This window comes from Olea europaea, chromosome 14 (assembly GCF_002742605.1).
Source record: "Olea europaea var. sylvestris chromosome 14, O_europaea_v1, whole genome shotgun sequence".
Lineage (NCBI taxonomy): Eukaryota > Viridiplantae > Streptophyta > Magnoliopsida > Lamiales > Oleaceae > Olea > Olea europaea.
Window position 1 is genome coordinate 9,755,823 of NC_036250.1, and position 17,856 is coordinate 9,773,678.

At 34.1% G+C, this 17,856-nt stretch overlaps 2 protein-coding genes across 2 annotated transcripts; both read left to right on the plus strand.

Annotated features, from left to right (window-relative positions):
• The first annotated feature begins 890 nt into the window (after positions 1-890).
• Positions 891-2,968, plus strand: LOC111409089 (flavonol synthase/flavanone 3-hydroxylase-like). The gene is made up of 3 exons (XM_023039009.1): positions 891-1,425; positions 2,151-2,478; positions 2,602-2,968. Exons 1-3 carry the CDS (start codon positions 962-964, stop codon positions 2,812-2,814), a joined length of 1,005 nt encoding a protein of 334 aa, XP_022894777.1. The 5' UTR covers positions 891-961; the 3' UTR covers positions 2,815-2,968.
• Positions 2,969-16,147: 13,179 nt separating this feature from the next.
• LOC111409090 (cold shock protein 2-like) lies at positions 16,148-17,235 on the plus strand. The gene has a single exon (XM_023039010.1). The coding sequence runs from the start codon at positions 16,497-16,499 to the stop codon at positions 17,019-17,021; it is 525 nt and encodes a 174-aa protein (XP_022894778.1). The 5' UTR covers positions 16,148-16,496; the 3' UTR covers positions 17,022-17,235.
• The last annotated feature ends 621 nt before the right edge of the window (positions 17,236-17,856 follow it).

Consider the following 17,856-nt stretch of genomic DNA (forward strand, 5'->3'; position numbering starts at 1 on the left):
CAAAATGCCAATCTATCTTCTCAACTTGTCAAATGTCTAATAACGTAAAAGCATCATACTAGCAATTACACTACTTGTAAAGGAGAAAAAGAATAGGCAGCACCTCATTGGCTGTATGATTGTGTTTTTTGTACAGAATCTTAATGTTATGCTACATGTACATAATGAGTTTATATAATATTTTATATACACGTGATGTGATAAAATATAATTGAATCATAATTTCTTCAACAACAAAAAAAGCTTCTCTATTCTCTTTCTGATATCTCATCTATATGTAAATCATTACTTAATTCTTTATGTACAAATAACATTATTCAAAATCTATTAATAGAATGCCATGTGATATTCTGTCAACCTACCTATAAATGTTTTTTATACATGTAGCATCTTTTTAATGCTAGACAATAATGAGAATCGTGACAATAAGTTTCATCTTTTTGATTCTAAAATGTCACAAGTTCTACATGCATTGTTTCATTGGTTTGGTATGAACTATCAAGTGAATTCCAAAATCCCACGTAACAACCTCTCATTAAATTCTCCTACCTCGTTACTCCTTGTGCTAAATGCAGTATTTGGTTGCACTTCAAATTGTGTTACATTTGATATTTGAAGCGGCATGAGCACGCATAAAATGTGCACATCACGTAAAATATCTGGTGCTGTAAGTACTGCTTTATTAATGAAGAAGTCGATTCAGTTCCAAGAAATATTGCATCACATAAATAATGTCGTTTTGAAGAAAAATGAGGATCAAACAAGGACTAGAACGGTCTAGCACACGTGTAAGATGCACAAGTGTGAGACTTGCAAAACGTACCTACCCACAAGGATGGTCAGTTCCATGAAATGCATTTATATAAAGGAAACAAGAATCTCATGGAAATGGAAAAGTGAGAAGATTGATACCTACATATACATTATACATACAGAGAGAGAATTCTAGAGAGAAAGAAGAATGGAGGTGGATGGAGTGCAAGCAGTAGCATCTATTTGTAAGAAAGTAGACATCATTCCCTCAGAATTCATCAGATCAGAAAATGAACAGCCAGCAATCACCACCTTGCATGGGGTGGTTCTTGAAGTTCCGGTGATAGATTTAAGCGATTCTGACGAAGAAAAGCTCGTAGAGTTAGTCGCAGAGTCGAGCAAAAACTGGGGTATTTTCCAAGTTGTGAACCATGGAATCCCTGATGAATCCATAAGCAAGTTGATTGAAGTAGGGAAGAAATTCTTTGAACTTCCAAAAGAAGAAAAAGAGGTTATTGCAAAAACCCCAGAATCTGGCATTGAAGGATATGGAACAAGTTTAGAAAAAGAAATTGACGGCAAAAAGGGTTGGGTGGATCACTTGTTCCATAGGGTGTGGCCTCCTTCTGCCATTAATTACAAGTATTGGCCTAAGAATCCACCCTCTTACAGGTGAGCTTCTTATGCTTCTGTTCTCATGAGTCGCGTGCTTTTAATAAAACATGTTAGAAGAGAGTAGGGATAGATCAAACCTAACACAATCTTGTAATTGCTAGTTCTAATTTTCATGTAGATCTATTAATTAACTGAAGTGGACAAGTTTTCCTCTGGAACTACAAGAATCCCTAATCAGAATATGATTCCAACTCAACGCCTTTTAATTGAGATTTAGAGAAGGGTTGCTCTTTATTGAGCATACTAAAATGAATGCTCGGGGTCTATCGTTGGCCTCTATCGTAAAAAAATGAATTTATGCATGGGACTTCAAATAATTGAGAAGAAGCCCATGTTTGGCAAAAGTTGCCCTAAATAAATTTTACCCCCGGTTTCGGCTCCATCAAATTTGAAGATGTGTAATTAAAAAAGAAGGAATAGTTTTGAATTTACATATAATTATTTTATCGGAGATTGTGTGGCTGAAAAAAAGAGAGAAAAATACATTTTAAATAAAAATGGAATCCAATGGCTAGAGTTAATTTTAAGTACTTTTACTTTTTCAAAAATGATGTTCAAGATATGAGAAATAGTAACTGCTTTTGGAAGAGATAAAAACATGCAATAAGCGAAGGAGTGTACAAAGGGAGAATAAGAAATTAATTTTGGATATATTTTAATTAATTAATGAAAAAAATGGACAAATTGTTACATATACACATTATAACTAAAATTCTTCTCAGAGAAGCGAACGAGAAGTATGCTGAGAAGCTACGGGAGGTGTCGGACAAGCTGTTTAAGTACCTTTCATTAGGGATTGGGCTTGAAGGGCACGAAATGAAGGCGGCGGCCGGTGGGGACGACTTGATTTACATGATGAAGATTAATTACTATCCGCCATGTCCACGGCCGGATTTGGCTCTCGGAGTGGCGGCGCATACCGACATGTCGACCCTTACTATTCTTGTCCCCAATGAGGTGCAAGGGCTTCAAGTGTTCAGAGATGATAATTGGTATGATGTTAAGTACATTCCTAATGCTCTCATCATTCACATTGGAGACCAAATTGAGGTATGGCTAATCCCTATTATTTGATCATTGACCATTTACCTTTTTGAGTCCATAGCGAGTTGAATTTTAGAATATTGTGCACTAAAAGCTTATAAAATTTTCGTTTTTCATGATCTTTGATAGATAATGAGCAACGGGAAATACAAGGCCGTGTTCCACAGAACGACTGTGAACAAGGAGAAGACGAGGATGTCGTGGCCGGTGTTTTTGGAGCCGCCGGCGGAGCATGAGGTTGGACCTATCTCGAAGCTTGTTAACGAAGAGAATCCATCGAAGTATAAGACAAAGAAGTTCAAGGATTATTTCTATTGTAAGCTCAACAAGCTTCCTCAATAAGGGAATTAAGCACCGTCCTAATAATATCAAGTTTTTATCTCCAATGAATAAATGAGGAGACAATATTGTTTGGAAGTAAACATACACACATTCGTAAGTAAAATTTCATATCGATTAAATATATAAACATTAACATAAGTTGGCATTTTAGAATGAAACACCGAGTCTTAATATAATGACACAACTCATTAAATTCAAATGAGTGATTTAATGAGTCCAAAAGCTCAAAGAACATTTGGATTTCAAAATCAACGTGCCCAAATGAGCCACTGTGTAGAGTGACGTTAACTGTAAATTCTCACTCGATATATAAAATCTTTTTCAGATCGATCAAACATCAATTAATTATATTTGATTAGACATTAATAAATAGTAATTTACTTAATACATTTATAAAATAAAAATTAACTAAAGTCCATGTTTAGTACGTTCGAGTTCAAGTGACTGAACATTTATAAAATGGCATTAATCAATTGGGAGAAGAGAAAGAAAAAGAGAAAACCGAAATATAGGTCATGTCTCAAAAGAAGTTGTACAATATGGTAAAGTAGAAAAAAAAATGAAGACTAATAAAGAAAGAAAAAAAAGTGGAAAATACCTAATTCAAATTTAATCTTACTCATATGGAGGTCAAATTCAATTTCTCTTTTGAAAGGTTCTCGAGATTCACGCGTACATAATTTTCATAAATGTAGCGACAAAATTTGAACCTTAAACATTTTTGTTTGTTATAATATCATATTGAATTGAATTATCTCATTAAGAGTAAAAATCATTTATCAATTTAAAATAATTAACGACAACTCTGAACATAATATTGATGGCTGTTAAAACTTAAAAGAATAGTTATAAAATGATTACAAGAAACGTACATAATTATGCGAGTTCAATCAACTACATTGCCTTGCTTAACAGGCAATTAAAATTTCACACCAATAAATTTATACCAACCTCTTTATCCATTTTTACCTTCTCGCAGTATATAAAGATTTATTGAGTCAAACACGAAGGTGTATGGTCGAACTATTCGCCTACTCACATTACATATAGAAGAAATACAATAAAAATGTTATATTTGTCTAATCTTCTCAACTGAACATTTTCTTACATGTTTGCTTAAACTCCTAATATTTTCAAATTATAATAAAAAATTTAATCTTTCTAAAAACCGATCACATTTTCCTAGGTGCAACATTATGGATTATCATCAAGAAGATAATAACTTAATTAAAATTTGTATAAGGTTCAATTATAGGGGTTTGTGGCCTGCGTAGGTTGAAATTTGGGCAACCGAGTTCCATGTATTATTTTCGAGATGATATCTGTGGCAATGGATCTATTGTTTCGCTAACATTCTTCTATTTTCCTTTCGATTCAACATAGAAAGAGAGAAATGGATTGTTACCCCCCAATGAAATTTTTGACAATCTTATTTAAAAAACTGCATTACTTGAGAGTTGTCTTGATTACGCATCGCGTACCATCTGTCATGTGGCTCAATTTTGCTGCCATATCTTTGCATATATAGCAGCTACATCTCATTTAACAAAGCAGGTTGTTGGGGAATTTTACACCGATTACGTGCATATTATATTTACAAAAGCATACCGGTTATTTGCATGTAACCGAAATGTAATTTCAATTTACTGAAATAGAATTTGAGAAGCAAAACATAAAAGTTACCGAATCTGAATGCATGGATATAGATTCATCCCTTTCGAATTTTGAACGAAAGTAAATTATTCTTTTGATCAAACTTTGCAACATAAACATGTAAACAATGTTAATCATTTCCCGAAATCAAAATATAATCAAAAGAAATCAAAAAACTGTAGGAAGAAAGATGCAAGTGATGAATTTTTGGTCGAGGCAAGTGTTTGACACTTGGTCCTTAAGATGAATTTGCCCCGCATCGGTGCTAACGATTTTTCGACAATCATCTCCCAAGATACAACGACCACGTCAAGCCATAGGAGCACTCCAAATGGCTTCGACCAACGAACTCGAACGAAATTCCTTCTCTACCAAAGACATGTATGAAAATGTTATGGAATTAGAAAGGAGATAATTGCAAGAGGAGAATGAATGCTCAATGCAATTGGTGTACTCAAAACCATGTCCATGTAGTTCTATTTATAGATGTAGAAAGGGTGAAAATGAAGTAGTGTGGGCCAAAACATGTATCATTTCAAAAAGTTGCAACACTTGGCCAAAACCTGTTTCCTTTCAAAAAGTTACAACACTTCATTCTTCTAACTTTGGACCGCAATTTCTCATTCATCCGGAATTGGTTTCGAGATTCCAAATATACCACGGCGATCTACTCGACGAGTAGAATAAGTTGGTCTATTTAATTTTGTAATTTGACCATCGGATCAAGTCCGAATATTTGATCGAAATTGACATGTAGTCACACCTTTTCATTTTTCACTTTTACACACCTTTTTATTTTCCAATTTTTGGTTAATTATTTGAATCAATTCCTACAATCCCCCACATGAATGGATATTGGGTACGCATATGCAAATGCGATGATATGATGCAATGTAGAGAGGGTGCGAAAAAACACTGCATCAGGGAAGGTAGCTTCTGGCCTTGAACCTCTCTTAGTGAAATACCATCGGACTTACTCGGCTAATTAGTGAACGTGATGTCTTGAACCATTCAGCCTTTAGTGTAAGCCAAAACACCGATACTCACACAATGTCTTTCCTAAACCGTTCATGGTTCTCATGACTTAGTTCATTTTGACCTTGAACCCTTCTTGGTTCTGCGAGTGTTTAGAGAATTTAAGCTTTGAATAATTCTCATTGAAGTGGCCACACTTCACACTCACATAGGTGACCTTCTATTATGAGTATTCTGCCCTACTCCACTTGACTTAATCAAGATATATGAATCATTAAAATATTATCTTAACCTCTTACAACTCTGCAGAAAGCACTTTAATATCATAGGAATGAGTTAGGAAACTATTTTCCTTAGTGCTTCATGGAATCCTGATAACTTAGTTGTCCCTTTGAACCAAGATTTTGGGATCTCTAGTAAAAAAGGTAGGGTTACCATTACAAGGACTCTAACGTAGTAGGCTTTAATCTTATTCCCTTCGATATGCAGTCTTCTTGATTTCTCTTAGTAAATCTCTTTTAAAGGTACCACGAGTTTACACCATTGAGATCAACTACTTAATGGTATTATGTATATGACTTTTATGTCTAGATCTACCATTACATGTGACTTAGTATCTTATTAAATATTGCTAGCCAATGATCGATTCATTTGATAGATACAAATTATCGCTACCAAGAAATCCTCTCATGAAGCTATATGCTTTATTAGCTTTATCTAAAGCTTTATCAATTTTCAAACACGGTTGGAGGATTTCTACTAAACACTACATTAGTCAATCACTTTTACTAGTGGATTTCAGAATTATGGGTATTCAATATCATCATTGAAACATTACCATGCATTTGAACTTTATGAATATTCTCATGTATTCCAATTGTTTTTGCATGTCTAAACAAATGCCATAATCAGCTTTACAACCCATTTCATCCACTTTAGACTTAATATATATCATCCTTATAATTAATATAATGGTTTTCTATTTTTTCACCTTCATAGATATCGTTCTTGATGATAAGATAGAAGCAAACGTAACTGTTAAACTGAGTTACCCCCACAATTCCTCAATTAGGAATACATATGTAATCTAGTAACGTAGCATCCATAAGTTTTAAACTTTTCATTCAAGTTCACGAGCATTTATGATAACCCCCACATCTTTGGGTTACAATTGAACTTAGGATTCAGTAACATTTTCATAGTTCTATTCATTTATCTCTTAGATAATATCCGTATTGAGTGCTTCATGAAAGTCTAAGTACTTTCAAAATAGTGGTCGTTGACTCACAATTTATTTCAATTAAAATTGTATATAACGTATTTCAATCCAATTATTTTAATTTGATCATCCAAATTAAATTAAGGCCATCATATAGACCATCAATGCTTTCCAAGCATAAATCAATTTAATTGGTCTCACGATTGAAGTCAATTCAATAATAAAGAGGGCTAAGCATTGCAACTTTTTCAAACATATGCAACCTATCACACTTGTGACATTTCACATGATAGTTTTATTTCAACCATCGGTTGAAAAGTTGTGTTCTCAAGAGACACAACTCTACAAAAGGACAAACCTTTTGAATTAATCTCTATAAAGAGATAAACCCATTGGAAAATTAATCATACCAAAAGTCATGATTATTCATATGAAAAGACACATCTTTCCATGCAAAATTTTCTACGATTTCAAATAATTAAGTGGCTTAATTCTCATTACTAAATAATGATATCCACTTAAATCATCTCACTTAATTCCATAGAATTAAATAAGGCTATCAACATTTATCAAAGTTAGTATAATTTCAACAAGTTATGAAACTTTAACCAAGTAATTTACCATGCCATTTTCATATTCCAATCAAAGGAATCTCATGAAAGTTCATATACTTTCATCAAATAATTGGCATCGTTATATGTCCACTGGTTAGGAATAATTTCCTTATTTCCATCCATTCGTTATTGGACTCGAGTTGATTTTAACAATATCCAATTCATCATGACCAAAGTGAAGGAATAGCAACTTATATTCCAAACATTTATACATCCATTGTATAAATGTATTCCATCTATAAGAATGTCAATGTCTTAAGGGAGTCTGTGCACTTCCATATTATAAGAGATGACATTGCAATCTCATCATCACAACATGAATTGCCACTACCACAATTAATTAAATTAAACAATGGCCAGAACTGCACCATGCACTTCCAAAACCAATAGCAACAACCAACACAGATGAAAATTGGTCACCCATGTGTTTTCGAAGCCCATTGTTAAATAAAGAAGGATGGAAGAAATTAAATTTGGTTTGGTAGCCTTCTCCCACTAATGGCCGTTGGTTTGAGTACAACCATTCATACAAAGAAATGTCCACATAAGGTAAAACAAGACCAAATTTATTCATTATTTTGAATCTCGAATATGTTGCATTTTCACAAACCCAAATTAGAGAATATTTTACTATCATTATTCTCTCAATGTATAATTTTATGTAAGCATTTATTCACATGCCATCTGTCTTTCCAAATATTTTCATGAAATATATTACCAGATGCACGTAGAAATTTGCACATGCTTAAGGAAAAATGCATATGCAAAGATGAAGGAAACTCTATAATTACAATTATCTTCAAACGTCTCCATTCGTATTTTCACATAATATTGGGTTCCCATGCACGCACCGGTTCAAATTTTATTTCCATTTTATGATACAAATATAGCAGAATTTCAAATTGCAGTTTTTGAACAAAACCCAATTTGTTCCCTTAAGTGAGTGGTACGATTGGCAGATTTGAAACAGAATATACAATACACAACGAACACAAATTTCATCTTGAGATTGTTGGGGAATTTTACACCGATTACGTGCATATTATATTCACAAAAGCATACCGGTTATTTGCATGAAATCGAAACGTAATTTCGACTTACCGAAATAAGATTTGAGAAGTAAAACATGAAAGTTACCGAATCTGAATGCATGGATATGGATTCTTCCCTTACGATTCTTGAACGAAAGCAAATTATTCTTTTGATCGAACCTTGCAACATAAACATGTAAACAATGTTAATCATTTCCCGAAATCAAAATATAATCAAAAGAAATCAGAAAATTGTAGGAAGAAAGATGCAAGTGATGAATTTTTGGTCGAGGTAAATATTTGACACTTGGTCCTTAAGATGAATTTGCCCTGCATAGGTGCTAACGATTTTTTGACAATCATCTCCCAAGATACAATGACCACGTCAAGCCATAGGAGCACTCCAAATAGCTTTGACCAACGAACTCGAACGGAATTCCCTCTTTACCAAGGACATGCATGAAAATATTATGGAATTAGAAAAGAGAGAATTGCAAGAGGAGAATGAATGCTCAATGCAATTGGTGTACTCAAAATCATGTCCATAGGGTTCTATTTATAGATGTAAAAAGGATGCAAATGAAGTAGTGTGGGCTAAAACATGCATTATTTCAAAAAGTTGTAACACTTGGCCAAAACCTGCATCTTTTCGAAAAGTTGCAACACCTCATTCTTCCAACTTTGGACCGCAATTTCTCATTCATTCGAAATTGGTTTCGAGATTCCAAATATACCACGACGATCTAATCGACGAGTAGAATAAGTTGGTCTATTTATTTTTGTAATTTGACCATCGGATCAAGTCCGAATACTTGATCGAAGTTGACACGTAGCCACACCTTTTCATTTTTCACTTTTACACACATTTTCATTTTTCAATTTTAGTTAATTATTTGAACCAATTTCTACAGGTGCATCAGAGACTACTATACTTGTTTCCACCAAAATATTTCTCATTCTTACAAGAAGGTACCCAATGTCAACATGTGAAAGTTGTCTACTTGTCTTTGAACACACCCTAGCAAGCCAAATATGAAAGATATATTCTAATTCAAAATCAAGATTTTTAAATAAGAATTAGTTTTAGTAACTTGTAGGACAATAAATTGTAGTCAATAAAACTTATCGAGTGATCGAATCTCGTAACAATACGATATCCTAAAGTAAAATTGTTGTCGTTAATTGCTACGACCTCTTTAGATAATCACTACTATGATACAACGATCAAACAAACCATTTGTGCTGTAGTCACAAATGGTTTCAGAAATCTCAAGTGCAATTTTTAATGGATTGTGGATAATGGGTTGTTGATAATAGGATGTTGAAAAATGGCTAGTTTGACTTATTAAATAATTTCAAAAATGATTAAAATAAAAAAAAAATTATTTTAATCAAGAAAATCCAAGGCCTAGGTCCAATCAAAGACTTATTGATGATCGTGTGGGATGTAAATCGAACCCTTGATCTCGCACACGAATTCGACACTTTTCACCAATTTGACGCTTCGTATAGCCTAGTTATTTCTTTCAAATAAAATATTTATATAAATATCTAACAAAGACTTTATCAGAAAAGGAGAATGTTGAATTTACATAGAAGCAACTGCTTATGAATATATTATAAATATAGAATGTTTCATCAAGAAAATCAACCTTGGTTTCGTAGGAGTGAGTCAGGAAGTTTGGGAAATAGAATCATCTTATTTAATTCGTTCTCAACGTGCCTTTTGATGAAAGAAGAGAAGAGCAAGAAAAAATGGCAATCCAAGAAGATAGAATTAGCATATTACCCGATGTTTTACTTCACCAAATCCCTGTATTAATAGATCTCAAAGAAGTTGTTCAAACCTCAATTCTCTCTAAAAGGTGGAGGCATCTTTGGGCTACTCTTCCCATTCCAAACTTTGATTTCCTTCACATGCAATCTGTAGTGATGGTGATTTATTTGTTGCAATATTGTGAAGACGCACATGTCTCGATTCATGAATTTCATCTATCAAATTCTTTCATGTCCCGATATCAGGGCATCCATTTCTAGCTTTCAATTATCTTTGAGTAATTTTACAGTGATCTCTACTAGCTTTGCAGAAAAGTAGGTTGATTATGCCATTGACCACGACGTTAAAGAGCTCGATATAGCCCCGTGCCATTGAAACTACCTCGAGCCCTTTTCGCTTGTAAATTGCTACAAATTCTCAAGCTTAATCATTATTTTTGTTGTAGTTTGACCCAAATTCTAGTTGGTATTGGGATTTTGGTTGAAATGATATTGAAGAGATCAAAATTATAGATCAGAAAGAAAATTTTCGTTAGCCTGCAGCTAGTTGGCCGTTTGAGCAATACTTGCATATTTTCTATAGAGTCTTGTCATTCACTTGACACTCGAGTGGCAAAGCTATTGCCCGCCTACCGCTCGCTTGTCGCTCAAGCGATAATGTTATTTGTCCTAGACCCGTTTTGCTTTTTTACGCATTCTTAGACTCATATTCATCTACAACTTGATTCCTAATCTTTTATATATATAAGTCATGGCTTGTATTGCTCCTATAGCATTCATGCAACATTTTGAGAGTTTTATATCTTAATTGAAAGTATTGAGATCTTATTGTAAATACAATTACTATTGATTATAGTGATTTTTCTTCCTCTGTCTGTGATTTTTTCTCATCTTGGGTTTCCACATATATTTTGGTGTTGTTATTTTTGTTCTTGTTTATTTTATTATTGTAATTGTCTTGCGATTAATTCATAACAAGTGGTATCAGAGATGTTCCGCTTTTAATAATGTAATTTCAGCTCTCATTCGAATTATAACAAGTGATATCAGAGCAAGATTGATTATTCCGCATGCCAATGATGGAATATGATATTCCGTTATTGGATCGAAACACGATATTTACTTCATGGCAAGGGAAGTTACGAGCAGTTCTTGTGCAGATGGATTTGAAGGAAGCCTTACTTGGCTTTGATAAAATGCATTTACTTGGATGCAGGATGACAAGCAGCATAGGTATCGAAATGCTCAATCCCAAATTCACTCATATCTATCAAATCAAATTCTTCATGATGTTCTAAAGGAGAAAGTGTCGCTGCGTTGTGGTTGAAATTGGAGCAACTTTGTATGACAAAGAGTTTGACCAAGAAGTTACACTTGAAATAGTGCTTGTATTCTTACCAGATGTCTGAATGAATGTAATTGGATGATCACTTAGCTATGTTCAAAGAAATCCTAGTTGATTTGGCGTTGATGTTGTTGTGTTCAGTGTCGTCGTCATATGTGACTTCTAAAGATACTATTCTTTATAGTCGGGATATCTCACTGTGGAAGAGGTCTATGATGCTTAACTATCTAAGAAGAAGATAATACATCTTGCTAGAGGATCTGGGAGTCAGGCTGAAAGCCTGATTGTTCGTGGGAGAAATCAAATATGAATCTTGATAGGAATATGAGCGGCAGATCTAAATCCAGACATGCAGAGAAAGTATGTCACTACTGTATGAAGAAGAGACACATCAATGCTGATTGCTATTCGTTGAAAAACAGAAATAAAACTGCTGGTGCTTCGGAAAAAGGAAAGTAACATGTTAACACATCGGAGGCCGGTGTTGTGGAAGATGGGCAAAGTGAAGGAGAGTTTCTTATGATTTCTGACATGTTTCAAATCTTGTGAGGAATGGGTTCTTGACTCTGTATATATTTTCCATATGTGTCCTAACTGGGACTGGTTTACAACATATAAAAGACTTTTGAGAGGTGCATTGATTATGGAAAACAACTCGTCTTGCAAAATTATCCAGGTTGGTACAGTCAGAATCATAATATTTGATGATGCTAATAGAACACTTACAAATGTAAGTCACATTTCAAAATTGAAGCGAATCTCATATCTTTGAGTACACTTGACTCAAAAGGTCATAAACACACCAGTGAAGATGGAGTTTTAAAGATGAGTCGGGGCACTCTTGTTGTCATGAAGGAAAAAAAAACTCTACACGGTCATACATTTTATAGGTTCCACGGTTAAAGGAGATGTAGCAATTTCTATTCTTCTTTAACTGATGAGGAAGTTACTAATTTTGACATATACGACTTGGACATATGAGTGAGATAGGGATGACAGAGTTGAGTAGGAGAGGACTTCTTGATGGGCAAAAGACCAATAAGATGAAGTTTTGTGAGCATTGTGTCCTTGGAAAATAGAAGAGTCAGATTCACAAAAGGAGACACACACGAAGGAAACACTTGAATATATCTATTTAGATTGTTGGAGACCAGCCAGGATATCTTCAAAAGGAGGTGCTTATTACTTGTTGACAGCGATTAATGATTTTTTCAGGAAAGTTTGGGTATTTTTTTTAAAATAGAAGAGTGACGAGTATAGATTGATGGTGTAAATCTCCTTCATGTCATCAATAAATCAATCTGTACACAATGGCGTACAATAAGCATTACCCTTGCATAATACGGCAAGAAAATAAAAAACCTGTCATATAACTGATCAATCTAAAATAATCTAAGAAACATGCCAAGAATTATGGATACCAGTTCCTCATTTTGATCGTCAACGTGAAATAATACTAAAATAAGTAAAAGATTTATAAAACCATTAAGTAAATAACTACTCCTATGGAGAGCTTTCCTCAAAAAACCATTCATGGAAGTCAAACAAGAAAGCAATAAAAGAAAACCAAGTTGACACGTTTGGCTTCAGTTTGATGCCCATTATTCCGTCAAAACGAGTTTTGTAATAGTGAATTGTTGGAGAATGTTGATTAAAAAGTAAAAAAAAAAAGTTTAAAATTTACGCCCTTGTTTGAGTCCCATTTTGATGGGGAAAGTGAATTTTTGAATAGTGTATTAATGTGAAATGTGCGGTTAAAAAATAAGGAAAAGTTTTGAATTTACGTGTAATATTATTTTATTGAAGAATGTGTGGTTGAAATTATGTCAAAACACTGTTTAAGACTTCATTTTCTCCAAAAAAATGGGGATCAAACAGAGGCTACATGCAATTATTTAAAGACCCTTTTTTTTTTTTTTTTTTTTTTTTTTTTGGTAACGTGCATTGACCGTTGCTATAGATGTTTTAGCAACGTTTAAAGAATGTTGTCGTTAATTACGCGTTGTGGAAACTTGGTTTTGGCAACGTGCATTGAACGTTGCCAAAAGATGTTTTGGCAACGTTCAATAAACCAAGTTTTTGCAACGCGCAATGAATATTGTCAAAACTCTTCGCTCTACGGCAACGTTGAAACCCATAACAGACGCATGAATGTTGCGATAGGTCTACGGCAACGTTTTTTGCCCGTTGCAAAAAGTGATTTTTTGTGTAGTGGTGTTTCAGTTTCGTTTATTACGACCATGATGCTTAGTACACAACGTATTGATGTAACATCATTTGAATATTCCCTGGTGGACAATATAGGATAACTACTTGACCCAATTAGTCTTCCTATATATTAACGTTGTAAGGTCCCTTGGTTGTTAAATATCAAGAAATCCAAGTTCATTGACATAATTAGAGCTGAAGCAACATTATTGATAATGGCAAGTTCTATTGTTGGGTCCAATTGGAATGGCCTCCATCTCAAGCCCTATGCTAAGATGTCACAAACTATAACTTGGAATCCTATGACAAAGCTGTACATTCCAACGCCCAAAGATCAAACCCTTTTCGTATGCAATAACATTAAAAGGTAAGCCAATTTCAGGTTTCCCGTGATTTACATGCTCAATTATATTTTCATTTTCATCACAGAACAAGCATTAATGAGATCAACTCGCCACCAAAATATATGCAGCTACTTCATATGTATATACGAAATATCATTTAATTTTTAATTTTATTTAGGAAATTTGCAGTCCATGCCAACAGCGTACTAGGAGATCCATTGCCATCCGATCAACCTTCTAGTTCCTCGTAAGTTAAATTTTTATTTATTTTTACTTAAACTAGTGGGCCAAAAGATTGATTAATTATCAGTTTTTTTTTTTTCTCATCTGCAATTGTTTTTATATTTCTCTTTGCTTTAATTCATGCAGCAGGGGTTGGATTCTGGGACTTGTTGTATCATTAGTCCTACCCTTTTTCACCTAAAAATGGGGTCCATTATGGTCACTTAAAAGTAAGGATCAAGTATATTCTGTGTGTAAAATTGTAAATTTTAAGTTTTCAAGTCGCAAATTATGGAGTTATATATAAAGCAGATCTTGTTGACGGGTTTTGAAGTAACTCATGCTCAGCCACCCCTTACTAGCCCGGCGCAATTATTTTCTCTAGGAGTTCATCGCGTCTAAAATTATCCGAGCGCTAGGCCTAAAAGCGTTCGAGTATCTTTCTATTTCTTTTTAGGCATGTATAAGTCACCCAACATATTTTGACACTTCTAAATGTAAAATCATTAATTAAGATGCAATAGAGTTAAAAACGTATCATTTTTTAATATGCAGATAAAATTGAATCGGGGATAGAAACGGTAGAACAAATAGTGGAAGTTGTCGAAAAGGTGGCGGAGGAAGTTGATAAAGTAGCGGAGGATATCGCAGACGATCTGCCGGATGGAAAACTCAAAAATGTTGTGGATTTTGTTGAAGAAATGGCTGAGAAGACAGCTAACTAAAAGTGCTGATTCAGTTGGACATTTTATTGATAAGGTATATATAATACTTTTCTGGCTTGCTACGTGCTTTTCTGAGTCATTTTTTTTTTTTAATTAACATTAGTTCTTGATCATCAAGTTAACCTTATACCATTAAAAAAGACCAAGTTGGAGCAACCAAGTTCTAACAAAGTAAGTTTTCACTTTTGTTTCTTAATTTTTGTCCTTTGACATATTTAAGCTTGAATGAACTAGGATTATTGCCCCCAGGGCATATCTCCCAGTGGCAAAAGGGAGGGCGGATAGGGCTCAGCGCGGCAGTGTGCAGAGTTCGATTCCCCGCAAGGTGGAATTGACTTTGTTGCAAGCGGGAGTTACCATATGGGTTAATAGCCTTGGCCTATCCATGTGCTCTCCACCCTGATGCCTGGGAGGCACATCCTGCGATTTATCTCCTCCACGATAGTCCAGGGCAAGGTCGGTGGGAGCCCTTAAAGTTGGGGTTCAACCTTTTTTGAACTAGGATTATCTTTCCAGGTAGTTAGTTAGTCAAATCAAATTTATGTCAGCTACAGAAGAGTTCACCCCACAATCCCAAAAATCCATCATCACTTATATGAATAATTGCATGTTAGAGCATGAGTTCATAATATCTATTGGCTATTGCTATGTATTTCCATTTTTTATTATTATTTTTATTTCAACTTTGAAAAAGGGCAGTGATTACATTAATTTTGTATTTAGAAAAAGATAATAAAGTTAATTAGCTTAGAGCGTGCTAATTAATAACTAAATTGATAATGCAGGTTCAAGAAGCAGAAGATAAGGTGGAGTCCTTTGTTGAATCTCTCAAGGGTGAACCCAAAAAGTCTCCAAAACAAGCAAAGAAATTGTAAATAACGATTAGAATATGTATTTAATTACACGAAAATCGATTTAATTAATAACTGATTGTCTATAAATTATTTTTAGTATTTTCAAGTGTATGTAAATATTCTTTATTCTCTCTCTCTCCAAAGAGGTTGCTAGTTTTTCCATATTATAATCAAGTTCATTTTCGTACATTTGCAATAAAAAAATATACAATTGAGCTCCAGAAATTTTCACTTATTATTAGTTGAACACATTTTATTACCATGTAGAGGAATGGTACGGGTTAGTGCTATTTACTTCAAGTTTTTAGTTAAAAATCATTTGCCTTATCGACCCAAATTAAGAACTCCATCTATAATTAGTCATAAATTACATATAGTGTCGTCGCAAGTGTAACTTCAAGAAAAAATAAAATAGAGAGAAACACAAATTAAGAACTCCATCTATAAAAATAAATGAAAGGCCCCATTCCACCTTCTGTTCGAGCTGGAATATCCATTCCTTCATAATCTTTATCCACATAAAGAAAAGTAACATATGGATAAAGTTCCCAACAGTTTCCAACCATAGACCTTAAAAACGTCAATCTTTTTAAGGATCAGAGTCCTATCTTCGTCCAATTCATGTCAGTTCTGTCACACAATGACATTGCAGCAACTGAAATTTAGGATTTAGAATCTTACAAAATTATCATTCTGTATATAGAACAAGAACCCTAATGGCGGATGTAAGAAGATTTGTAGGGACAGTGAAGTGGTTCAGTGTGCAAAAAGGGTTTGGGTTCATTGCCCCGGAAGAAGGTGGTGATGATCTTTTTGTGCACCAGACCGAGATCCAGTCCGATGGGTTCCGGACCCTCCGAGAGGGTCAGAGGGTGGAGTTCAAGGTTGATAATAGAGAAGATGGGCGAAGCAAAGCTGTTGATGTAATTATTTTGGCAAGAAATTATAATTCAGGTGCCAGACGCGGTGGTGGTTTCGGTAGGGGTGGTCGTAGAGGTGGGAGGTTCGGTGGTGGACATGGAGGAGGTGATGGAGTGGAGTGTTATAATTGTGGAAGAATAGGTCACTTGGCAAGAGACTGTTATGGAGATGGTGGGGGCGGCAGTGGTGGTCGTGGTAGTGGAAATAGGGGATATGGTGGTGGCCGCCGGAGAAATAATGATGGTGGTGGAGGGTGTTACAACTGTGGAGAAGAAGGGCACTATGCAAGGGATTGCCCCGCTCCCCAAATACGAGAGTAAAACTTGAACAGATTTTCAAGCCAATTGATTCTTATGGTTTAGTGTTTAATTTGGAGCGCATTGTTTAAAGAACTTAGAAAAAATGAAAAATAAATTCACTTTTCTGAGTTATGGATTTTCTTGGGATTATCATTTCTTTTCTTTTTTTAATTAAAACCAAGGCAAATGTGTAGTATTTATTCATAGAGAAAACAGAAAAATATTCAATTTCTTATTTTTATGTACTTAATTTTTTTGGAATCCCAAATGACCATTATATTTCTTTCTATCATTATGTGTTGCTTCTTGATTGTAAATTGTTGAAGAGAGGTGCTGTATGTACAGATATAAACACTTTACAGATCACACACAACTCATTTTTTGGCACTATTTTATTTCGCAGGGGACCTACTCCAATGTGAAACTTCTGTAAGGTTTCTATCAAAAAAATTCTGTACAACTAGAATTATTGATTGTTGAATATATACGCTTCTTAGTTAAAAGAAATTATAGAACTCCAAAGTTCATATTTTATCCTTGGATGATTTGTATTACTACGAGTTAGTTAGAAATATAATCTGTTTATCTATTTTTACATATATTATGTTTTGTAAGTTTTTGAATATTGAAAGTTATTATTAGAACCTCTACAGTGCATTCTATTAATTGTTTGGCACGTTAGCATAAGAAAGATTTTCAATCTATATTGCATTAATTTTATTAATATTGCATTAATATATGATAAAATGAATAATGATAATTCAAAACACTATTGATAGAACAAAAGTTCCTGTGAAATTGAGTCAGAACTACATTCTCCGATGAAACTTTATTAGAGAATGTAATCGTAACCCTA